The 24902-nt window shown below is 42.5% G+C and overlaps 2 protein-coding genes across 4 annotated transcripts in view; one reads left to right on the plus strand and one right to left on the minus strand.

The window, feature by feature from the left end:
• The window catches only part of LOC117406833 (von Willebrand factor A domain-containing protein 3B-like), an 86272-nt gene extending 75373 nt beyond the window's left edge, over window positions 1-10899 (minus strand). For all 3 annotated transcript variants that reach the window (XM_059029493.1, XM_059029492.1, XM_059029491.1), the window contains exons 1-6: window positions 10740-10899; window positions 6666-6734; window positions 5738-5959; window positions 4970-5058; window positions 4457-4707; window positions 1387-1546 (exon numbers count right to left, since the gene is read on the minus strand). In XM_059029493.1, the coding sequence (XP_058885476.1) occupies window positions 1387-1546; window positions 4457-4707; window positions 4970-5058; window positions 5738-5959; window positions 6666-6734; window positions 10740-10761 (813 nt within the window). In that variant the 5' untranslated portion in view covers window positions 10762-10899. The remainder of the gene's footprint in view (window positions 1-1386; window positions 1547-4456; window positions 4708-4969; window positions 5059-5737; window positions 5960-6665; window positions 6735-10739) is intronic.
• Window positions 10900-15756: 4857 nt separating this feature from the next.
• Window positions 15757-24902, plus strand: part of LOC117407106 (transmembrane protein 131) — a 95575-nt gene continuing 86429 nt past the window's right edge. Inside the window, exon 1 of the mRNA XM_059029494.1 lies at window positions 15757-15917. Coding sequence (XP_058885477.1) covers window positions 15773-15917 — 145 coding nt within the window. The 5' untranslated portion in view covers window positions 15757-15772. The remainder of the gene's footprint in view (window positions 15918-24902) is intronic.

Here is a 24902-nt window from a genome sequence, read left to right on the forward strand (position 1 = left end):
CTTGTTATTTTAGGTTTAACACAATTGATTAAAAGTCGCAGTTGCTTCCTGTGCTGTAGGTGCACCTCACTCCAGTAGTCTATCTGCACACCATGTGACCTACAGAAGCAGCAGCCTAGACTGTGGATCAATAGTAATACAAATAAGCAAAGAAGCTAAATATCTTGGGCAAAGCAGACACTGTTGCCAGTTCAAATAAGAGGCAGGAGAATTGACTATAGCCTTGGTTAGAGCTCTGAATGGGCTCTTAGAAACACCATGCTTTTAAATGATAGGAAGCGAATTCATGAGTTTTGTAAATCTTCCTTTAAACAGAGTGCTATTCACCATGTTTGTGTCAAACTGCGAAAGAACCTTACTTCAAAGGGAAGGTGTGTTTGTTTTTGACGTGGTATATATCGTGTCTATGTTCTCATCTCTGCAGTGTGTATTTCTTACTTCAAAGGGAAGGTGTGTTTGTTTTGACATGGTATATATCGTGTCTGTGTTCTCATCTCTGCAGTGTGTATTTCTTACTTCAAAGGGAAGGTGTGTTTGTTTTGACATGGTATATATCGTGTCTATGTTCTCATCTCTGCAGTGTGTATTTCTTACTTCAAAGGGAAGGTGTGTTTGTTTTGACATGGTATATATCGTGTCTATGTTCTCATCTCTGCAGTGTGTATTTCTTACTTCAAAGGGAAGGTGTGTTTGTTTTTGACATGGTATATATCGTGTCTGTGTTCTCATCTCTGCAGTGTGTATTTCTTACTTCAAAGGGAAGGTGTGTTTGTTTTTGACGTGGTATATATCGTGTCTATGTTCTCATCTCTGCAGTGTGTATTTCTTACTTCAAAGGGAAGGTGTGTTTGTTTTTGACATGGTATATATTTGTTTTTGACATGGTATATATCGTGTCTATGTTCTCATCTCTGCAGTGTGTATTTCTTACTTCAAAGGGAAGGTGTGTTTGTTTTTGACGTGGTATATATCGTGTCTATGTTCTCATCTCTGCAGTGTGTATTTCTTACTTCAAAGGGAAGGTGTGTTTGTTTTTGACATGGTATATATTTGTTTTTGACATGGTATATATCGTGTCTATGTTCTCATCTCTGCAGTGTGTATTTCTTACTTCAAAGGGAAGGTGTGTTTGTTATTGACGTGGTATATATTTGTTTTTGACATGGTATATATCGTGTCTATGTTCTCATCTCTGCAGTGTGTATTTCTTACTTCAAAGGGAAGGTGTGTTTGTTTTTGACATGGTATATATCGTGTCTATGTTCTCATCTCTGCAGTGTGTATTTCTTACTTCAAAGGGAAGGTGTGTTTGTTTTTGACATGGTATATATCGTGTCTGTGTTCTCATCTCTGCAGTGTGTATTTTACTGAGCCGGTTCATCTCACTGTTTTGTCGCTCATGGCTTTCAGAACTGCCTCCACCGCGCTGCTCTGGCTGCTGCTGGGTTTGTGCTCCAGGTTCCTTATCCAGCCCATGGCAGAATCGATGGTGGCTCTAGTGCTGTGTACTGCTTTCTCAGGATACATTTCCATCTCTGCAGCTGCCCTACAAATTGAGAAGTAAATACAAAAATATCACTCTTACACAAAAAACCTAGCATATAGTACAGTGCATTGTTAGTGTGGTACAGTGTTAGTGTGGTGCAGTGTTAGTGTGGTGCAGTGTTAGTGTTAGTGTGGTACAGTGTTAGTGTGGTACAGTGTTAGTGTTAGTGTGGTACAGTGTTAGTGTGGTGCAGTGTTAATGTGGTGCAATGTTAGTGTGATGCAGTGTTAGTGTTAGTGTGATGCAGTGTTAGTGTTAGTGTGGTGCAGTGTTAGTGTGGTGCAGTGTTAGTGTGGTGCAGTGTTAGTGTGGTGCAGTGTTAGTGTTAGTGTGGTGCAGTGTTAGTGTGGTGCAGTGTTAGTGTGGTGCAGTGTTAGTGTTAGTGTGGTACAGTGTTAGTGTTAGTGTGGTGCAGTGTTAATGTGGTGCAGTGTTAGTGTTAGTGTGGTGCAGTGTTAGTGTTAGTGTGGTGCAGTGTTAGTGTGGTGCAGTGTTAGTGTGGTGCAGTGTTAGTGTTAGTGTGGTGCAGTGTTAGTGTTAGTGTGGTGCAGTGTTAGTGTGGTACAGTGTTAGTGTTAGTGTGGTGCAGTGTTAGTGTTAGTGTGGTGCAGTGTTAGTGTTAGTGTGGTGCAGTGTTAGTGTGGTGCAGTGTTAGTGTTAGTGTGGTGCAGTGTTAGTGTTAGTGTGGTGCAGTGTTAGTGTTAGTGTGGTACAGTGTTAGTGTGGTACAGTGTTAGTGTTAGTGTGGTACAGTGTTAGTGTGGTGCAGTGTTAGTGTTAGTGTGGTGCAGTGTTAGTGTTAGTGTGGTGCATTATTAGTGTTAGTGTGGTGCAGTGTTAGTGTTGTACAGTGTTAGTGTTAGTGTGGTGCAGCGTTAGTGTTAGTGTGGTGCAGTGTTAGTGTGGTGCAGTGTTAGTGTGGTGCAGTGTTAGTGTGGTGCAGTGTTAGTGTTAGTGTGGTGCAGTGTTAGTGTGGTACAGTGTTAGTGTTAGTGTGGTACAGTGTTAGTGTGGTGCATTATTAGTGTTAGTGTGGTGCAGTGTTAGTGTTGTACAGTGTTAGTGTTAGTGTGGTGCAGCGTTAGTGTTATTGTGATGCAGTGTTAGTGTTAGTGTGGTGCAGTGTTAATGTGGTACAGTGTTAGTGTGGTGCAGTGTTATTGTTAGTGTGGTACAGTGTTAGTGTGGTGCAGTGTTAGTGTGGTGCAGTGTTAGTGTTAGTGTGATGCAGTGTTAGTGTTAGTGTGGTACAGTGTTAGTGTGGTGCAGTGTTAATGTGGTGCAGTGTTAGTGTGGTGCAGTGTTAGTGTTAGTGTGGTGCAGTGTTAGTGTGGTGCAGTGTTAATGTGGTACAGTGTTAGTGTGGTGCAGTGTTAGTGTGGTACAGTGTTAGTGTTAGTGTGGTACAGTGTTAGTGTGGTGCAGTGTTAATGTGGTGCAGTGTTAGTGTGGTGCAGTGTTAGTGTTAGTGTGGTGCAGTGTTAATGTGGTGCAGTGTTAGTGTGGTGCAGTGTTAGTGTTAGTGTGGTGCAGTGTTAGTGTGGTGCAGTGTTAGTGTGGTACAGTGATAGTGTGGTGCAGCGTTAGTGTGGTGCAGTGTTAGTGTTAGTGTGATGCAGTGTTAGTGTTAGTGTGATGCAGTGTTAGTGTTAGTGTGGTACAGTGTTAGTGTGGTGCAGTGTTAGTGTTAGTGTGGTGCAGTGTTAGTGTTGTACAGTGTTAGTGTTAGTGTGGTGCAGCATTAGTGTTAGTGTGGTACACTGTTAGTGTGGTGCAGTGTTAATGTGGTACAGTGTTAGTGTGGTGCAGTGTTAATGTGGTGCAGTGTTAATGTGGTACAGTGTTAGTGTTAGTGTGGTACAGTGTTAGTGTGGTGCAGTGTTAATGTGGTGCAGTGTTAGTGTGATGCAGTGTTAGTGTTAGTGTGGTGCAGTGTTAGTGTGGTGCAGTGTTAGTGTGATGCAGTGTTAGTGTTAGTGTGGTGCAGTGTTAGTGTGGTAAAGTGTTAGTGTTAGTGTGGTGCAGTGTTAGTGTTAGTGTTAATGTGGTGCAGTGTTAGTGTGGTGCAGTGTTAGTGTTAGTGTGGTGCAGTGTTAATGTGGTGCAGTGTTAGTGTGGTGCAGTGTTAGTGTGGTGCAGTGTTAGTGTTAGTGTGGTGCAGTGTTAGTGTTAGTGTGGTGCAGTGTTAATGTGATGCAGCGTTAGTGTTAGTGTGGTGCAGGGTTAGTGTTAGTGTGGTGCAGTGTTAGTGTTAGTGTGGTGCATTGTTATGTTTCTAAATTAACTTGCTTATAAAGCCAACGAACAACACCCCCTTCAAATTCCAATCACATAATCTGGGAATCAGTAGCTTGGCAAGTCCTGCCAGACTAGCCCCAGCCTGGCCAGTAAGGGTCACTGTGACACAGTAAGGCAAACCTGTCCCAGATCATTGTGGGAGTGTAGAGGCCAATGCGACCCCCAGCCAACATCAACAACTCTGTGCAATCAGCGTTTAAACCAGCAAACTCCCAATGGCATGATTACCCTGAGCTTCACACTTCAGTGTCTTTTACTGCGTGGGCCACTGTGAAGGTATATATTATAAGTGTGAAGCTGACCAAACTGGTGACAAAAAGACCCTAACACAAACTGTATTCATCTTGAATTTGAAGCTATTAACCCTTTTGGTCTTGTCTTACTGAAGATTGGTAATTACCAGGTGGCACAATAGCACCACTATGAAAAGGGGTGAGCCTGTAAAAACAATTTACCAGAAACCGGAAAGTCTGAATTTTGATCACACAACCGCTTGACCATTTGGAAGAAAAATCGTTTTTGGGGAAAGTACAACAGAAGCAAAAAAGTGATTTATCTGTGGAACCGCCCCTCCCCCAAACCCCTTGCATACAGAGTGCACCTGTAACTCACCGAATGAGATGGAATGTAGCAATGTGTGCCACTTGTTCCCTGAGCACAGCACACAGCACATCACAACAAAGATCAAACTGAGCCTTGGAAACGCTGCCAAAGTCCAGGACGAGAGCAACAGAGTGTTCCTGAATGACACCGAACATCTGCCGACTCCCACTGGTCAGCCAGTCCAGGCGCTGCTTGTAGAGCTTCATTCTCCTCGTCAAGCTGGCAACAAACTGAGAGAGCTGCTCTCTGCTGGCTGTTAACTGCAGAGGACAAAACATGAGCCAAACCCAGCAAAAGAAAACACTCACATTTATACAAGGGCTTCTCTCTCAATCATAGTTCACAAGGGACTGCGCTGTGCTGGCATTACGCATGCAGCAAAGACCATTCTGTATGCAGCAATGCTGCTCAGATTCATTAAACAGGGATTACTGGGCAAAACAGCGTCACTGACTGAACATTAATGCACAATATCGCTCTTAAAATACATGCTAAGGTATTGAACATTACAGGCATACTTACATTATACATTTTTCCATTTTTCGTGAACTGCGAAAACAAACCTTCAGCATATTGAGAGGAGACAGGTTTCCTCAGTGAGGAAACGTATTCTGAAAAGAAGGTTTGAATTCGGTTTATTAAACAGGTGTGCACATTGCAAATTGTTAAAAAGGTTTTCCTGTAACATTGACTGATAATTGATAATACTGATCATGTTGTTTCTTACATGGATCAATGGCTTTCACTAAAATCATCAGCCTTTGAAACTATAGACAACACAATTAAATATTAAGAGAGTGTAGATGGTATATGATATCTCATAAACAAACCAAGGTCTGTCAATAACACCAGGGAAATATTGGGGGATTTTTAAAGGTCATTGTCCCAAAGTGTGATAGATTGTAATGTGACTGCAAATGGAACAGGCAGCAGCCCCAGACCAATACTGCAGCATCGAGATCAGATTGAATTTAACAGTGGTTTAATGGCGCAGATTTCTTTCTTGAGAAAAGGCCATGTATTATCCATAAAAGTGAGCTTTGCTGGTAAACACATGGAAAGTCTGGACAGCTTCAGAACCCACTCATCTGAGCATGCCTTCCCTGTGCATGAATCCTATCTGAGAGAGAATCTGGAACAGAACCCACTCGTCTGAGCATACCTTCCCTGTGCGTGAATCCTATCGGAGAGAGAATCTGGAACAGAACCTACTGGTCTGAGCATACCTTCCCTGTGCGTGAATCCTATCTGAGAGAGAATCTGGAACAGAACCCACTCGTCTGAGCATACCTTCCCTGTGCATGAATCCTATCTGAGAGAGAATCTGGGACAGGTGAAGTCTGGCTTCCTTAAGACCATGAAGCCTTAGCCACTTTGGGGAAGAGATGAGGGTGCAGGCATCCAGATCAAAGGAAGCATCCTTTTTCCTGCCCCCGGGGTGAGGGACTGTCTCCTGATTCCCCTGACCGAAGGCTTGCTGACCCAGCTTCCCTCCTTCATCAAAACTGACTTCTGAAAAACAAGTAGGGAATGCATCTCCAAACAAATCCGTTCTGCACCCTGTAGCTTTTTCAGCGCACCCTTACAGAAATGCACATCCCGTTTAGCACATTATTAGCAGATGTGCTGCACATGTTGCACCCCGGTTGGTTAACAGGTATGGCTCTGCTTCCATGGTCCTGCAATGGATGAGCGGTGAGTCTGTCTAAACTGCAGTGCTGTATCACCTGGTAAATGTACATAACTTAACAATTCACAGGTTTTCATTCTGTAGTTATTATAACCCAAGCTGAATTTGTTTGTAGGAATAAAAAGTGCACTTTCCTTATGGTTGATATTGTGGGTCTAAAAATGCATAATCTCAATATGTTAAATGTTGCATTGCAAGCCTGTGATCTCAGTTGCATCCCATGGTAACACATTAGTTGCAGTTTGCTTATGTAAACACCACACCACAGCTCTGAAGATGTCATAGCTGTATGTACTTTATACATTTGGGTTTGGATTTGGTTCGCAGTAAGAATAAGACACAGCTTCTTCCTGTTTAATTTTTTTTCTGTGGAAATAAAAACCTAACTTTAACTGCCATGCGAGTCCCTTTAAACTATAACTGCCATGTGAGCCCCTTTAACCTCTCCCTCAGGACCTGCGTGTTAATGTGATGCCCCTCTCAATGGGGCCAGCCTGGCACATATTAAATAATCCGAAAGCTGCTTACTGTCCTCTGAAGCACTTATATTCCAGATGTCACCGGCCATCTTTGCGCTTCCAGGTAGCTGCTTTTCTTCTGTGATAATAAATGACATTTATTACTTAAAGCCAAAGTGTATGTGTGCAACCTTTTTATTCTGTACTCATCATAAACCAGACCCTGGCTTTCAAGACAAACTTCCTGCCGCCTTCTTGACACTGTGAGCCGATCAAACATGCTCTGCTGCCTGCAGCAGTAGCAGGTAATCTGCAAACACCACAACTCAGGGGAGCAAAACACAAATGTAAACAAATAAAAAAAAAAAACGATTGTGTTTTTGTTGGACATACTGACAATATTTAGCAGGAAACAATAGGGGTGATGTAAGTATAGGCAAGTGCAAATAATTGTGGATGCAAAATTCAAATTGCATTGCGGTCAGGCAATTATTTTGCACTGCGCCCTATGTAAGCTTAAGAGCAATGCAAATTACTCAACATGAACAAATAATGATCCGCAATCATGATAATGAGGGGCTCAATGAGCGCATCACTCTATTTAGCAGCCGCACTTGCAGAGTTAGGAGTACAGAGAGCAGTAGTCACTGTATGACATTTCTGGAGCACAACAATACAAAGAAAAAGCATTGTCATAGGAAGAGCAGCAAAGTCCTCTTGGGCATGGAAAAGAAAAGTTTCCTGAGAAGGAACCGAGAGTCCTTACGGCTGAGGTCACTCAGCATGAAACAGAGTTGTTTGGAAAAGCCTCAGCCAACATCAGTTATGCTAGTATCCTTAGGAAATGATATGTATTGGCCTGCCCTTTTTAGCATGACATCCTGAAATGTGCCTAGCACTCTGGAAAAGGTGAATTGGACTATCCCTCCAGACATTCCAACTGTAGTCTGAAAGGAACCAGAGGCTAAGCAGTGCAGAGAACACAGCACTTTCACATGTGCAGGGATAGCAGTCCCCAGACTGACACTGGGGTCTAGCTCATCCCTCAATTCAGCTATGAGGTCTAGGATGACCTGCGGAGTGAGACGATAACGCTTTAGCACCGCATCCTCCGGCATCCAAAGTGACCCTGAGATTGAATACGCAGAGTCTTCTACGTCTTGCCCTTCTCCTCCAAACATATTCCTGTCTCTCATCAACAAGAACCAAGTGTCGCCGCATCAGGAAGGGTACCACAGCATCCATCCTGAAGCCAATGACAGGTCTCTGCAGGTGTGTGCTTTTATACAGCTCTTAGTTACTCACTTCTACAATGGTTTGCACCTTGTAAGAAGAGCTGTAAAGTTTTTGGAGGGTCAGCAATTGCCTAAGTGCAAGGCAAAATCCTTACATCTCATTATAATGTTTGTATCCGCTTCGTATTATTATTATTTGTTTATTTAGCAGACGCCTTTGTCCAAGGCGACTTACAGAGACTAGGGTATGTGAACTATGCATCAGCTGCAGAGTCATTTACAACTACGTCTCACCCAAAAGACGGAGCACAAGGAGGTGAAGTGACTTGCTCAGGGTCACACAATGAGTCAGTGGCTGAGTTGGGATTTGAACCGGGGACCTCCTGGTTACAAGCCCTTTTCTTTAACCACTGGACCACACAGTATCCAGATTCTGCCCAATACCACGCTCCTTTCTTCCTTTGAATGCATTTCAATATCATTTTAATGGATTAATGATGGCAAAGTGCAAATCTCATAGCAGGTGCAGAATGCCAGGGGCAGGTTTTTCAAAACTTGGTTAAACTGGTAATCGGATTTCTGCATTTGATTTGGATTGGATTGTGCAATTGGGTTTTTCAAAACATCGAAATGCGATCGGGATTACTGTGATCCGGATTTTGTTTTGGTAATCCGATCGCAATTTTAATTACGATTAAATGTTGCAATTGGGTTTTTCAGAATTTCAAGATCCAAAATACCAGGATTATTGTGATCGTACTGCGGAGGTGGACTTAGCTTTTAAATTATCATAGAACATCAATATTCTGTTTGAATTGTCATAGCAAACACACACTATATGTCCAAATAAAGTGTTATAATATAATATTTACATATTTATTTAAGTTTTGTATCCATGCAAGCAAAAAGGAAAACATGTATTTAGTGGAACAGCTTTAATTTAAAAAAAAAAAAAGCATACGCATACGCCTCCTTAAAGCTCGTCTGAGAGCTGCTGGAGTCCCGCCCGACGAGGAAGACGATGAAGATGTCTAAAAACACAGATCCTTTATTCAAAAGTTTTATTTTTATTCAATTCCGATTTAGTTATTTAATTTCTGCTAAGTAGGCATCAATAAAATAACCATTATTTGCATGAATTATACTGTATGTGCACTAACATTAAAAGTGATTTAGATGTTGTTAAAAAATAATATAAAACAAAATTAATAAAGGTGTGTATAAATCATTATTACCATTATCTTATTTCTTTTGTTAAATGTATGGTAGCATATGCAAGGTTTAACACATTCTGTATATGAAGCTTTGTGCTTTTGCAGGCTGTAATACACGCATGCCCTCGGTGTAACACATTCTGGATATGAAGCTTTGTGCTTTTGCAGGCTGTAATACACGCATGCCCTCGGTGTAACACATTCTGGATATGAAGCTTTGTGCTTTTGCAGGCTGTAATACACGCATGCCCTCGGTGTAACACATTCTGGATATGAAGCTTTGTGCTTTTGCAGGCTGTAATACACGCATGCCCTCGGTGTAACACATTCTGGATATGAAGCTTTGTGCTTTTGCAGGCTGTAATACACGCATGGCCTTTGTTATCTTGAGGGAACAGAGGCCTCACTGAACATTTCATGAATACCCATAAAGGACATCAGACAGAAGACCACCTTCTAACTAATAATGGCATATGCATATGAAACACATTTCAAGGCATCCACAATGCAGAGTATGCCAAGGACATTGTGTAACTGTTTGATATGTTGCTCTGGGACAAGCAACTAAAAGAATGTAGCCTAGTACTTTAAAAAGATAAGTACATTGTATAAAAGCAGTTGTTATTATAATGTTCAGAAGAGTTTAGTATTTCACACAAACAGGTGCTTCGGACTGACTGACCAGTGGTTCAAACTTTAGTATCATAAGAACATAAGACCATAAGAAAGTTTGCAAACGAGAGGAGGCCATTCAGCCCATCTTGCTCGTTTGGTTGTTAGTAGCTTATTGATCCCAGAATCTCATCAAGCAGCTTCTTGAAGGATCCCAGGGTGTCAGCTTCAACAACATTACTGGGGAGTTGGTTCCAGACCCTCACAATTCTCTGTGTAAAAAAGTGCCTCCTATTTTCTGTTCTGAATGCCCCTTTATCTAATCTCCATTTGTGACCCCTGGTCCTTGTTTCTTTTTTTCAGGTTGAAAAAGTCCCCTGGGTCGACATCGTCAATACCTTTTAGAATTTTCAATTCTATGACATGCCTTTTAAACCCAGAATAATTCTGGTTGCTCTTCTCTCTTTCTAGAGCAGCAATATCCTTTATGTAGTGAGGTGACCAGAACTGAACACAATATTCTAGAGGAGGTTTTTCTAAAGCATTGTAAAGTTTTAACATTATTTCTCTTGATTTAAATTCAACACTTTTCACTATATATCCATGTCAATTTTGCAGTTAAACAGAATCCCAGTGTAAATTTCACCAGATGTATCTAAATTCATGTATTAAAACAGCGGTTGACATTGTCATCGATAGCTATGCATGACTACAAGTACAGTAAAGGTAAGACACTTTTAGCACGTTCCCCCCCAAACCTCAGGCAGCACCACTGGAAAGTTAAATTATTATAGAGAATGGACGCAAAGCAACTAAACATAAAAAAGCAAACATAAACATATCTTTTCTTCACGTTTTATAAAATCAACGCCCCTTTAATGGCTTGCGCATTATTTATTAAAGTTGCGTGTGCATTTTGAATGCATGAATAATTAATAACGCTAAATACGAAGGTTTATTTTTCTGTTACCGCTAACAAAAAACAATTAACCTTTACATTCAAATCAAAACACTGTTCTAGTACAGCATAAAGAATCGCAGGTGTTTTGAGAACACAGAAGTAGCACACGCCAAATTCTTTACCTTTCTTTTGTGACGTATTCATTTTGGAGGACAATTCTTCGATTACATTATTCTTGTTGCCGTGTAATACAGCGCAGTCCGCATACAGTTGTCTTCACCCCACTGTTGTTCCTAGTTACCAATCAGTTGCGAGGCTCTAACCAATCAGAGCCCACCAACCCCTACACTCTGCCTCCCTCTCTCTCCCTACCCCCCCCCCTCTCTCTCTCTCTCTCTCTCTCTCACACTCTCTCTCTCTCGCCCTACCCCCCCTCTCCCTCTCTCTCTCTCTCTCTCTCTCTCTCTCTCTCTCTCTCTCTCTCTCTCTCTCTCTCTCTCTCTTCAAAGCAGTTACAAAGTACAGTACAATATGAACATTGTGATGAACATCAATAAAAGTAAATACATGAAAATAATGAAATCAAGTGGTAGGAATGATAAATACACTCGGGCTGTGACAGGCACAGACATACTGGGCAACCCGTGGGGCTGTGTGTGCCTCCTCCAGTACATAAGAACATAAGAACATAAGAACGTTTACAAACGAGAGGAGGCCATTTAGCCCATCTTGCTCGTTTGGTTGTTAGTAGCTTATTGATCCAAGAATCTCATCAAGCAGCTTCTTGAAGGATCTCAGGGTGTCAGCTTCAACAACATTACTGGGGAGTTGGTTCCAGACCCTCACAATTCTCTGTGTAAAAAAGTGCCTCCTATTTTCTGTTCTGAATGCCCCTTTATCTAATCTCCATTTGTGACACCTGGTCCTTGTTTCTTTTTTCAGGTCAAAAAAGTCCCCCGGGTTGACATTGTCTATATCTTTTAGGATTTTGAATGTTTGAATCAGATCGCCGTGTAGTCTTCTTTGTTCAAGACTGAATAGATTCAGTTCTTTTAGCCTGTCTGCATACAACATGCCTTTTAAACCCGGGATAATTCTGGTTGCTCTTCTTTGCACTCTTTCTAGAGCAGCAATATCCTTTTATTCTAGGTGAGGTTTTACTAATGCATTGTAAAGGTTTAACATTACTTCCCTTGATTTAAATTCAACACTTCTCACAATATATCTGAGCATCTTGTTGGCCTTTTTTATAGCTTCCCCACATTGTCTAGATGAAGACATTTCTGAGTCAACATAAACTCCTAGGTCTTTTTCATAGTTCCCTTCTTCAATTTCAGTATCTCCCATATGAAATTTATAATGCACATTTGTATTGCCTGCATGCAATACTTTACACTTTTCTCTATTAAATTTAATTTGCCATGTGTCTTCCCAGTTCTGAATGCTGTCTAGATCATTTTGAATGACCTTTGCTGCTGCAGCAGTGTTTGACACTCCTCCTATTTTTGTGTCGTCTGCAAATTTAACGAGTTTGCTTACTATACCAGAATCTAAATCATTAATATAGATTAGGAATAGCAGAGGACCTAATACTGATCCCTGTGGTACTCCACTGGTTACCTCGCTCCATTTCGAGGTTTCTCCTCTAATCAGTACTTTCTGTTTTCTACCTGTTAACCACTCCCTAATCCATGTGCATGCATTTCCTTGAATCCCTACTGCGTTCAGTTTGAGAATTAATCTTTTATGCGAGACTTTGTCAAAAGCTTTCTGGAAATCTAAATAAACCATGTCGTATGCTTTGCAATTATCCATTGTCAGTGTTGCATCCTCAAAAAAGTCAAGCAGGTTAGTCAGACACGATCTCCCTTTCCTAAAACCATGCTGACTGTCTCCCAGGATATTAAGAACATAAGAACATAAGAATAGGTAATAGGTAATTTTCCATTTTAGATCTTATTATAGTTTTCATAAGTTTACATATAATAGAAGTCAGGCTTATTGGTCTGTAGTTACCTGGTTCGGTTTTGTCTCCCTTTTTGTGGATCAGTATTACGTTTGCTATTTTCCAGTCTGTTGGTACAACCCCTGTGTCAAGAGATTGTTGCATGATCTTGGTTAGGTTTGTAAATAACTTCTTTCATTTATTTAAGTTCTATTGGGAGGATCTCATCCGGCCCATGGGATTTGTTTATTTTAAGAGCTCCTAGTCCCTTTAACACTTCTGCCTCTGTTATGCTAAAGTTATTTAAAATTGGATAGGAACAGGTCGACATGTGGGGCATGTTGTCCATGTTCTCCTTTGCAAAGACCTTTGAAAATTAATCATTTAATATATTTGCTATTTTTTTTTCTTCATCTATGATTTTGCCATTTGTGTCTCTTAGACATTTAACCTCCTCTTTGAATGTGTGACTGCCTCTCTCTCTCTCTCTCTCTCTCTCTCTCTCTCTCTCTCTCTCTCTCTCTCTCTCACTCATTGCTGAAGATTGGACATGTCTTCAGAGAGATAGTGTAGTACTGCATCAGGACCACTGGACAGATTCACAGGCGTTGTGTTTCTGCCATTGCTAAGGAATGGAAATTTCTTCAGAGAGAACAGACACCCCAGTATATGCTGTAACTCCATTACAGTTGTTATCAAAGTCTGATTAATTACTTTATGAGCCTTCTTTTTGTTCTGCATTATAACAATAATACTATCTTTATATAGCGCCTTTCATAGTGGACCACCATCACAAAGCACTTTACAGAGGTAAGCTGTGAACTGTGATAACATCTCATCCGCAGGAGCACAAAGAGGTTAAATAACTTGCTCAGGGTCACACAGTGAGTCAGTCAGTGGCAGAGGTGGGATTTGAACCACTGGTTACAAGCCCTGGACTTTAACCACTGGACCACACTGCCTCCTTTTAATAATAGTAACACACACACACACACACACACACACACACACACACACACACACACACACACATATTAGCCTTCAAATTCATTTTTGTTGAACATCTTGATTACTAACAAAAGGGAAGTGATAGATATTGTGAAGTGATAGATATAGTGACATGATTGGTATAGTGAAGTGATAGATATAGTGAAGTGATAGGTATAGTGAAGTGAGAGGTATAGTGAAGTGATAGATATAGTGAAGTGATAGGTATAGTGAAGTGATAGATATAATTTGTGTTACACAGATAACAATTCTCAGGAAATACCTACAGATTTACTGTAAGAACCACAAAACTGCTTTTAAACCCGCATGGGCCTCAACGCGCTTCAATAGGTTTCTACTTGCAGGTTGTTTGTTGGGTTTTAGTTCAGTGGTCCCTTAGTGACATATTTCTGTATTGCTGCCAGTTAAAAATTACCTAATATTCTGCTTGAAATACAGGCACAGCAAACCTCATTACATGTGAATGATTCATGACGGTGGAGCTCCTTTTGTATCAAGTAACTAAAACAAGTGATATGAATGAATAACACAGTCAGCTGCTAGGTGGGTACAGGTTGCATTAGTCAAAAGTCACACATGAAACAGAGAAGGGCAGAGCAATGTTTGTTTATGAGTGGTGTGTCAATTCAGTCGACACAGTAAGAATAGGAATTGTGTGTCTCATAATGACATCAGGTTAGGATGAAGCTCAGGGTTTGTGTAAGATTGTTATTGAAGGTTTCAGAGTGTGTGGCTTCAAGTGTCCATTTTCTTTCTATTTGATGGTGTTTTCAACCATTCGGAGTGGCTCTGGTTTGGGTCGTTCCTAAATGAAGGTCTCATAATAATATGCCTTTATCTAGCTATGAGACAGAGCTCTTTACCTGACTTTGAGACAGAGCTCTTTACCTGGCTTTGAGACAGAGCTCTTTACCTGGCTTTGAGACAGAGCTCTTTACCTGACTTTGAGACAGAGCTCTTTACCTGGCTTTGAGACAGAGCTCTTTACCTGGCTTTGAGACAGAGCTCTTTACCTGACTTTGAGACAGAGCTCTTTACCTGGCTTTGAGACAGTGCTCTTTACCTGGCTTTGAGACAGAGCTCTTTACCTGACTTTGAGACAGAGCTCTTTACCTGGCTTTGAGACAGTGCTCTTTACCTGGCTTTGAGACAGAGCTCTTTACCTGGCTTTGAGACAGTGCTCTTTACCTGGCTTTGAGACAGAGCTCTTTACCTGGCTTTGAGTCAGTGCTCTTTACCTGGCTTTGAGACAGAGCTCTTTACCTGACTTTGAGACAGAGCTCTTTACCTGGCTTTGAGACAGTGCTCTTTACCTGGCTTTGAGACAGAGCTCTTTACCTGGCTTTGAGACAGTGCTCTTTACCTGGCTTTGAGACAGAGCTCTTTACCTGGCTTTGAGTCAGTGCTCTTTACCTGGCTTTGAGACAGAGCTCTTTACCTGGCTTTGAGTCAGTGCTCTTTACCTGGCTTTGAGACAGAGCTCTTTACCTGACTTTGAGACAGAGCTCTTTACCTGGCTTTGAGACAGTGCTCTTTACCTGGCTTTGAGACAGAGCTCTTTACCTGGCTTTGAGACAGTGCTCTTTACCTGGCTTTGAGACAGAGCTCTTTACCTGGCTTTGAGTCAGTGCTCTTTACCTGGCTTTGAGACAGAGCTCTTTACCTGGCTTTGAGACAGTGCTCGTTATCTGGCTTTGAGACAGTACTGGGTCTGAACAACCTCCATCCTTTACCTCACATCATGTGGCAACCTTGCTTTTTAGGTGGGGCTGAGTTGAAAGGTCACACTGTCACATGATTGGAATGGAATGAGGAAGGCATGATGTTTTTACATGATGTTTTTTGTTACTATAACGTGTGCCATGTAATAACATTAAATCAATGTAATGTAAACTGAAATTATTATTGCTTTTGTCATGCGCATGTCTAGTTCCTCAAGAGTTCTGGTAAATGTACTTTCAGTTTGTTGGCTTTCACTTTCCAAACACTACATCCACGGGTGCCGGGAAGCAAACCTTACAAATCTATTTTAATACTTTAAAGACAGCTTTCTTAATTTGTCATGTGTTTCTGGTCGATATTGTATGATTTACTAATACTACTACTAAGAATAATATTAAAACAGCACCATACTGTAAATGTGGCACCGTGAGCTTCTACTGCAGGCGCGTGTTTTCTGTTGCAGTACCGCGCTGTGCCGCAGCGTGTCTCTCTTCCCAACATAGCTCTGTATATATCAGTTAGTACGCTGGGGTCCCTCGCATGATATACAGATACAACAGCATGGCGACGTGGGAGCGAGCTCAGTTCTTTCCTCACCTATCTGTGGGGAAAAAAACAAGATGCTTCGGAGTCCTCCGGATTTTATTTATTGCATTTTTTCACACAGCACACGCCAATAAAGAAGGTCGGTACATTTCTATGTTGCTTTGTTATTTCATTGTATTGGTTCTGGACACTGTATTCCACTGCTGCGGTGCATACTGCTGGACACTGTATTCCACTGCTGCGCTACATACTGCTGGACACTGTAAATCAGCAATGGGATGTTTCTTAGTCAGTGTAAATATCGTGCGAATTACTTCTTAAAAGTTCCGATCTGTGGAAGAAGCGGTTTATTAGTAGTGTTGGGTTGCTTGTTTTATTTAAGGAGCCTCGTATAGCTGTCCTGCATTCTCCGATTGATTTCCTATTACCGCACATAGCAGTGTTTACCTGGCTGGATGCATTTCATTTGGTTCTAAAGTAATATTCGTGTAGCTGCTCGTGAGGTTGTGAGCATGTGGAACGTTGGCTGCGTTCTGTTTTTAAAAGCTGTTCTTGCGTTTCTTTCAAAACTAGTTTTTCTGCCGTTCGCAACTGTGTGTTCAAGGTGTAACAACACAGCGGCGCAGACAGCTCCCTCTATCCCGTCTGCTTTTTCTCTCTTACAGGAGTGACTCTGAACGTCAAGCCCCAGGCTTCATTTGGGCCTGGACTCTGTTCCTGTAATGACAGTTTATTTGAAACAGAAGCACAATATTTGACCGCACTTTATTTTAATTAAGTAGTGTAATTGTAGCAAGCACTGCAGGGATGAGCATGTATCTAATGTTGTAATTTAAACGTTGTCTCTGACTGAAAGAAAAGCAAATCGTACAGAATAATATCTGACAGTCAGTTTAAAAGGGAAGTAACTCAACATTACTTTTTTTGAAAAGGGTGTTTGATCTGTCACATTATAAAACGTTTACACATTACTTTTTTTCAACAGGGGATACGTTTGACGCAAAAATATTATAACACCGTGGCGTTGTCAGATCTGCCAGCTCACATTTGGCTGTGTCATCAAGCAGTCATCATCGGTTTGTTTGGTATTTTACGCGTTCATTTAAACCAACTGGATGGGACTCGCTTCAGTTTTTAATGTTCGTACAATATCGTAAACTTTATAAACGCTCTCTGTTACCATCGCTAGTTGTACAGTACAGAAATAATGGTGCCGCTAGTGCATTTTGTGAATGTGTGTGTGTATATTAATGTAAACACAGTGATTCGCTCTCAAGCCAAGTTTACAGCTGTGAGTTAGTTTCACGTATCCAGCATTCTGTCAGTTTGTGTTTGTTTACTGAATCGGACCCGCTACCAAACATGTTTGTTTGCTTATTTTAAAATCGTATGAAGAAAATAAACAAATAAAGAACTCCTGGGGGTTTACCTAGCTCAAAACTCCCTGTGTGTGATGAACGTTTGTTATTTTATATGAAAATCTAACTTGGGAATGTTCTGGTGTTTTTAGTACCACAGTACTAGCAATTTTGTAGCTGCACATTTGAGAGATCCGTTTACAATTGACATATACAGGTAATTGTGAATTTTGTGAGATACAGCATTTCAGTCAGCATTAGTATTGTACTAAAAATAAACGTGGTTCTTAAACCGGACACACATTTCACTTCAAGGTTTTGTCATTAGTATGTCATAACATTCGATATACTGTATAATTTGTCATTGCTTCATCATTATAGTTTTATGATGTTGTGTGTTGGCTAATATTCACTTGGATCGTTCAGAGATAACTTTCTAATTTATCTGTACAATATTTGCATTGGGTTGGAATCAAAAATATGTAGTAGATCATCAATGATTGTCCAAAACTTTGGGCTGGATGTGTTTTCCAACGTCTTCAACACTGTGAATGTTTCTCTTAGTATGAGTGCACTGTGTTATATATATGGCTGAGATCTACAGACAGTGGAGCTCCTTTTGAAACCATGCCCCAGTCTTGAGCTCAGGTAAAGTATTTTATTTAAACAAGGTTCAAGGTATTTGAGCAGCGGTGTGCGCTGAACAGATCGAACTTCACACAGGATTGTTAAGCTGTGATGCTGGACCTGTCACCCCAGTCTGAGAGTTCAAAGCACAGGATTGTTAAGCTGTGATGCTGGACATGTCACCCCAGTCTGAGAGTCCAGGGGAGTCGAGATTGCTCACAATCCTGGCATCTGGTCTGTTAAATATGAGATATACATAAGTTCTTCTTCCTTAATAAAGGAAAATGCTCCTGAAATAATATAAAATGAAAACACTTTTTTAAACTTTCTAAATAACAAAAGCACATTTATCCCGGGACTGTGTGCTGTTCCACTGCTTGTACAGTACGGTATAGAAACCTGAATCCTAGCACAGTAGCCCATTTGTTTTCTATTCCCTCTTTACTCACTTTATTGTGTGCACTAGTGGATTAATAGTGTAGAGTGTAAAGAATAAAATGTAACATCAACATTGTATTCTGCAGCTTTCAAGTGTCTGACACAGTTTGCATGTATCCATATATTATTTAAACAAGTGTACACAAATACACTGTCCCTGATGATTCATGTAAAGAGTATGTCCCTGATACCTTTACATGCGTGGTCAGGGGCCGTCTCTTTACATGCGTGGTCAGGGGCCGTCTCTTTACATGCGTGGTCAGGGGCCGTCTCTTTACATGCGTGGTCAGGGGCCGTCTCTTTACATGCGTGATCAGGGGCCGTCTCTTTACATGCGTGATCAAGGGCCGTTTCTTTACATGCGTGATTGTTTATCCCTGTAAAGAAGGTATCCCTGATAATTCATATGAAATGAACACTGTGCTTGCAGGAGCAGGGTTTCCCTGCTGGGTCACATGGATTTTGTGGAAGCTTGTTGTCCCAGACCAGTAGTTGTCTTTCTTGCTATAATAATTGAGGCTGTGCCAGAAGCGTAGTGTAAACCTCCATGTGCTCGCAGTGTACCTGGGATCAGCCACATTCCAGGTGTGTGTTTGCAGGTCACGTGGTAAATGCTCAGATCCTGAAGCGTAGTGTAAACCTCCATGTGCTCGCAGTGTACCTGGGATCAGCCACATTCCAGGTGTGTGTTTGCAGGTCACGTGGTAAATGCTCAGATCCTGAAGCGTAGTGTAAACCTCCATGCGCTCGCAGTGTACCTGGGCTCAGCCACATTCCAGGTGTGTGTTTGCAGGTCACGTGGTAAATGCTCAGATCCTGAAGCGTAGTGTAAACCTCCATGCGCTCGCAGTGTACCTGGGATCAGCCACATTCCAGGTGTGTGTTTGCAGGTCACGTGGTAAATGCTCAGATCCTGAAGCGTAGTGTAAACCTCCATGTGCTCGCAGTGTACCTGGGATCAGCCACATTCCAGGTGTGTGTTTGCAGGTCACGTGGTAAATGCTCAGATCCTGAAGCGTAGTGTAAACCTCCATGCGCTCGCAGTGTACCTGGGCTCAGCCACATTCCAGGTGTGTGTTTGCAGGTCACGTGGTAAATGCTCAGATCCTGAAGCGTAGTGTAAACCTCCATGTGCTCGCAGTGTACCTGGGATCAGCCACATTCCAGGTGTGTGTTTGCAGGTCACGTGATATATGCTCAGATCCTGAAGCGTAGTGTAAACCTCCATGTGCTCGCAGTGTACCTGGGATCAGCCACATTCCAGGTGTGTGTTTGCAGGTCACGTGGTAAATGCTCAGATCCTAACACATAGTGTAAACCTCCATGTGCTCGCAGTGTACCTGGGATCAGCCACATTCCAGGTGTGTGTTTGCAGTTCACGTGATATATGCTCAGATCCTAACACATAGTGTAAACCTCCATGTGCTCGCAGTGTACCTGGGATCAGCCACATTCCAGGTGTGTGTTTGCAGGTCACGTGATATATGCTCAGATCCTGAAGCGTAGTGTAAACCTCCATGTGCTCGCAGTGTACCTGGGATCAGCCACATTCCAGGTGTGTGTTTGCAGGTCACGTGGTAAATGCTCAGATCCTGAAGCGTAGTGTAAACCTCCATGTGCTCGCAGTGTACCTGGGATCAGCCACATTCCAGGTGTGTGTTTGCAGGTCACGTGGTAAATGCTCAGATCCTGAAGCGTAGTGTAAACCTCCATGCGCTCGCAGTGTACCTGGGCTCAGCCACATTCCAGGTGTGTGTTTGCAGGTCACGTGGTAAATGCTCAGATCCTGAAGCGTAGTGTAAACCTCCATGTGCTCGCAGTGTACCTGGGATCAGCCACATTCCAGGTGTGTGTTTGCAGGTCACGTGGTAAATGCTCAGATCCTGAAGCGTAGTGTAAACCTCCATGCGCTCGCAGTGTACCTGGGCTCAGCCACATTCCAGGTGTGTGTTTGCAGGTCACGTGGTAAATGCTCAGATCCTGAAGCGTAGTGTAAACCTCCATGCGCTCGCAGTGTACCTGGGATCAGCCACATTCCAGGTGTGTGTTTGCAGGTCACGTGGTAAATGCTCAGATCCTGAAGCGTAGTGTAAACCTCCATGTGCTCGCAGTGTACCTGGGCTCAGCCACATTCCAGGTGTGTGTTTGCAGGTCACGTGGTAAATGCTCAGATCCTGAAGCGTAGTGTAAACCTCCATGTGCTCGCAGTGTACCTGGGCTCAGCCACATTCCAGGTGTGTGTTTGCAGGTCACGTGGTAAATGCTCAGATCCTGAAGCGTAGTGTAAACCTCCATGTGCTCGCAGTGTACCTGGGATCAGCCACATTCCAGGTGTGTGTTTGCAGGTCACGTGGTAAATGCTCAGATCCTGAAGCGTAGTGTAAACCTCCATGTGCTCGCAGTGTACCTGGGATCAGCCACATTCCAGGTGTGTGTTTGCAGGTCACGTGGTAAATGCTCAGATCCTGAAGCGTAGTGTAAACCTCCATGTGCTCGCAGTGTACCTGGGATCAGCCACATTCCAGGTGTGTGTTTGCAGTTCACGTGATATATGCTCAGATCCTAAAATTGTCAACACCAACCTGCTTTTTTAGAAGTGCATGCCTCTTGGTTGAGTCATGCTGGCTGCCTTGGAAGTTCAGCAATGCTTTGATTCTTTTTTGTGGAATGAAGAGTCAGTTGCTGTACAAACACGTCATCCACGGATGGGCGAGGTGAGGTTTTGAGTGTCTTTGCTCGTGGCAGGGTGCCTCAGAGGGCCTGGTTACATGTGACTGAGCCCCACCCAGCACAAGAACCATTCTAGTGTCTTTAAAGCACGCTTTCTATTGCCCTGAACATTGTGCAGTAGGTGTTTTCAGTTAGCATGGCACAGCATACTGTGCAGCATAAACAAGCCTCTTGTGTGCTGATGGAAAGCTGCTTTGTAAATTTAAAAAAAAGGGAAGTGGAAACTAACTTATTTAAATAAATAAATAAAATGTTGCTTTCGATTTTCGCTTAGTCCCCCAGAGTCTCAACTTCAATCCGGTTATTTATATAATTTTTTTTTTTTGATCGCAGCAGTTCTCTGTGTGGCTCAAAAGATGTCCAGATATAAAACTCCCATTTAGAGATCAGACCTAAAAACAAAGTCTGTATTGAGATCCGCTGTTTAGATCATTCAAATGACAGAGCAGACCTTGAGCTTGGTACTGTTTCAAAATCTGTTATATTCATTGATGATTGTTTCACTTCTTTGTTTTGGGTTTTTTATTTCATATCCGATTTTTTTTAGTTCTATGTTTTGCTCCTGCAGGTACAGTATTCTGTGCCCTTGCTAGTTTTTTGTATCGAGAGTAAAGTCAGGACACTTTATAGAAGCTGATGGTTCCAGCAGGAGCCGGCAGTTCTATTATATTGATCAGTTTCACTGTTCTCTGGTCAGCTATGGCAGTGTTCAGCTTTGTATTCTCACAGGTATGTTCAAAAATAGATGGATCCCCTCTCCTTTACAGCCTGCTATTAATAGAACAGATTGTTTTACTGCTGAGAGAGCTATTGCAGACCTCTCTGAATGCTATTGCAGACCCCTCTGAATGCTATTGCAGACCCCTCTGAATGCTATTGTAGACCTCTCTGAAACCCGCGATGAGCTCACATTACCAGGTTGCTGTTTTATAGTCAGAAATGTGCATGTTTTAAAGTAAGCCTGTGGTTCCCTACTAAAGCTTTATCTTGTCTCTGTTGGCAGTTAGTATTTGCAGTACTCATGAAAGACTGTGGCTTGATCAGACTTTCTTGAACCCTAATCTGCAGTGCTGTGCATTCAACTGGACACGCTTGTTTGTGGCAAGACATTGATTTGTAATTTTGGAAACCTGCACAGTTCAGTAGTTCATGATCAGAGCTTTAACAGAAGCGGGTGCTGTACTGTGCTGTGCTGGGTGAAGCTATGTGACCTACAGTAATTAACCTGGGTAAGGTGGCACTTCTGCCGTGGTGGGTGGATTTCTGTTTTGTTGTGTATCACAATCTAGAGGTGGGAATGGCTTCATTGGAGACCACTATATTTCCCTTTCAGTCACACATTTTTTAATTAAATTTTTAGAAACATAAACAGTTTGTAGGAACTCTATGGGGTTTGAGAAGTAGCCCTAACGTAACTTTAAAATGTATTAATAGATACATAGATAAGAAACTTAACGCGGTACAACTGAGCATGCAGTGACTGAAGGGGGTCTATTCAAACATAAGCACTGAAAAAAATGTTTTTTCAAGTTCTTCCTACTTCCATGTAAAGAGGATCAAAACACATATGTAGCGTACATAAGATAGGCAGCATACAATAGCAAGATGGACAGGCATGCAGCACACTGCAGTGTTAACAGATGGACAGGCATGCAGCACACTGCAGTGTTAACAGATGGACAGGCATGCAGCACACTGCAGTGTTAACAGATGGACAGGCATGCAGCACACTGCAGTGTTAACAGTTTAATTAAACTCTACTGGGACGGAAATTCACCTCCTGTTGCATCGCAGTTTTACTATGAGCTTGATTAGCCGCAGTGTGTGGATAACAAGCTCAGGTGAAAGTAATTAACCGGTAGTAAAAGCAGGAATGGATCACACTGCTATGCAGTGGGAGTCTTATTCCAGGAATGGATCACACTGCTATGCAGTGGGAGTCTTATTCCAGGAATGGATCACACTGCTATGCAGTGGGAGTCTTATTCCAGGAATGGATCACACTGCTATGCAGTGGGAGTCTTATTCCAGGAATGGATCACACTGCTATGCAATGGGAATCTTATTCCAGGAATGGATCACACACAGCTGTGTGGTTCAAGATCAGCAATGAATCGAGGTTCTTTGAGAGCTGCGTGGAGCGCTGTGGCACACAACCCTGTGGTTCAAGATCAGGGTTAACGAATGTGCTGTTCAAGATGCTCTACTTGCTGGCTGGATGTGCACTTGCCCTTCATTGTTTGATGATTCAGCAGTTTCTGTTGTCTTCCTGTAAAGCAGTTTCAGTTCGAAGTGTGATGTCATAGAAAGCCTTCTTGGAGCTATTTTAGAATGGGGGAAGCATTCCAGGTCATACACAGCAGGGGTGGAGCGATTCACTGCACATCGATGAATCAGCGTCCTTTCTTTACATGTATCGCAATAGAGGTCTGTATCATTTGTATGGTGATACTGGACCGAAAGCCCAATAGCTGTTTACAAAACCTTTAAGCAATAATTGGTCTTGCGTGATCTTGTTGTATCCATTGTGTGTGTGTGTGTGTGTGTGTGTGTGTGAATGGTGTTGTATCCAGTGTGTGTGTGTGCGAATGGTGTTGTATCCAGTGTGTGTGTGAATGGTGAGGTAGTGCTGCTTGACGCTCCTATTTGAAATGCTTTGTTATGCTACAGTAGGACATTCTTCAGCTTGAGGGTATTGGTATCTGGGTGTTGGAGGAGGCATGTGTCCATACTTGCATTTTTCCATGCAAAGAATATACAGCTGTGGCCATGATGGCTTTCATTTTGTATTTCCTGCTGTGGCCTGGGTTGTGTGTCACTAGCAACATGCAGTAAAGCAGTTCTGCACAGCACAGGCACTGCAAATACCACTTTTCATTTATAATGAATCATCCTTCGGAACACGTCTTCAAGTTTTCTGACTATCTCTCTTGGCTCAAAATTGAAAACCAGAAACATGCAAGTGTGTTGGTGCCTGTGTGTCTCTGTACTGTGTCTGTGTGTGTCTGTGTGTGTCTGTGTGTCTCTGTACTGTGTGTGTTGGTGCCTTTGTGTCTCTACTGTGTGTGTCTCTGTACTGTGTGTGTGTGTGTGTGTGTGTCTCTCTGTACTGTGCCTGTGTGTGTGTGTCTCTCTCTGTACTGTGCCTGTGTGTGTGTCTCTGTCTCTGTACTGTGCCTGTGTCTGTGTGTCTTTGTACTATGTGTGTTGGTGCCTTTGTGTCTCTACTGTGTGTGTCTCTGTACTGTGCCTGTGTGTGTGTGTGTCTCTCTCTGTACTGTGCCTGTGTGTGTGTGTCGCTCTGTACTGTGCCTGTGTGTGTGTGTCGCTCTGTACTGTGCCTGTGTGTGTGTCGCTCTGTACTGTGCCTGTGTGTGTGTCGCTCTGTACTGTGCCTGTGTGTGTGTCTCTCTGTACTGTGCCTGTGTGTGTCTCTGATATGTGTGTGTGTGTGTGTGTGTGTGTGTCTGTACTGTGCCTGTGTGTGTGTCTCTGTACTGTGCCTGTGTCTGTGTGTCTCTGTACTGTGTGTGTTGGTGCCTTTGTGTCTCTACTGTGTGTGTCTCTGTACTGTGCCTGTGTGTGTGTGTGTGTGTGTGTCTCTCTCTGTACTGTGCCTGTGTGTGTGTCGCTCTGTACTGTGCCTGTGTGTGTGTGTCGCTCTGTACTGTGCCTGTGTGTGTGTGTCGCTCTGTACTGTGCCTGTGTGTGTGTCTCTGTTTCTGTACTGTGCCTGTGTCTGTGTGTCTCTGTACTGTGTGTTGGTGCCTTTGTGTCTCTACTGTGTGTGTCTCTATAGTGTGTGTGTGTGTGTGTGTGTGTGTGTGTCGCTCTGTACTGTGCCTGTGTGTGTCTCTCTCTGTACTGTGCCTGTGTGTATGTCTCTCTGTACTGTGTGTGTGTGTGTGTGTGTGTACTGTGCCTGTGCCTGTGTGTGTGTGTGTGTGTGTGTGTGTGTGTGTGTTTCTGTA

This window comes from Acipenser ruthenus, chromosome 8 (genome assembly GCF_902713425.1).
Source record: "Acipenser ruthenus chromosome 8, fAciRut3.2 maternal haplotype, whole genome shotgun sequence".
Classification (NCBI taxonomy): domain Eukaryota; kingdom Metazoa; phylum Chordata; class Actinopteri; order Acipenseriformes; family Acipenseridae; genus Acipenser; species Acipenser ruthenus.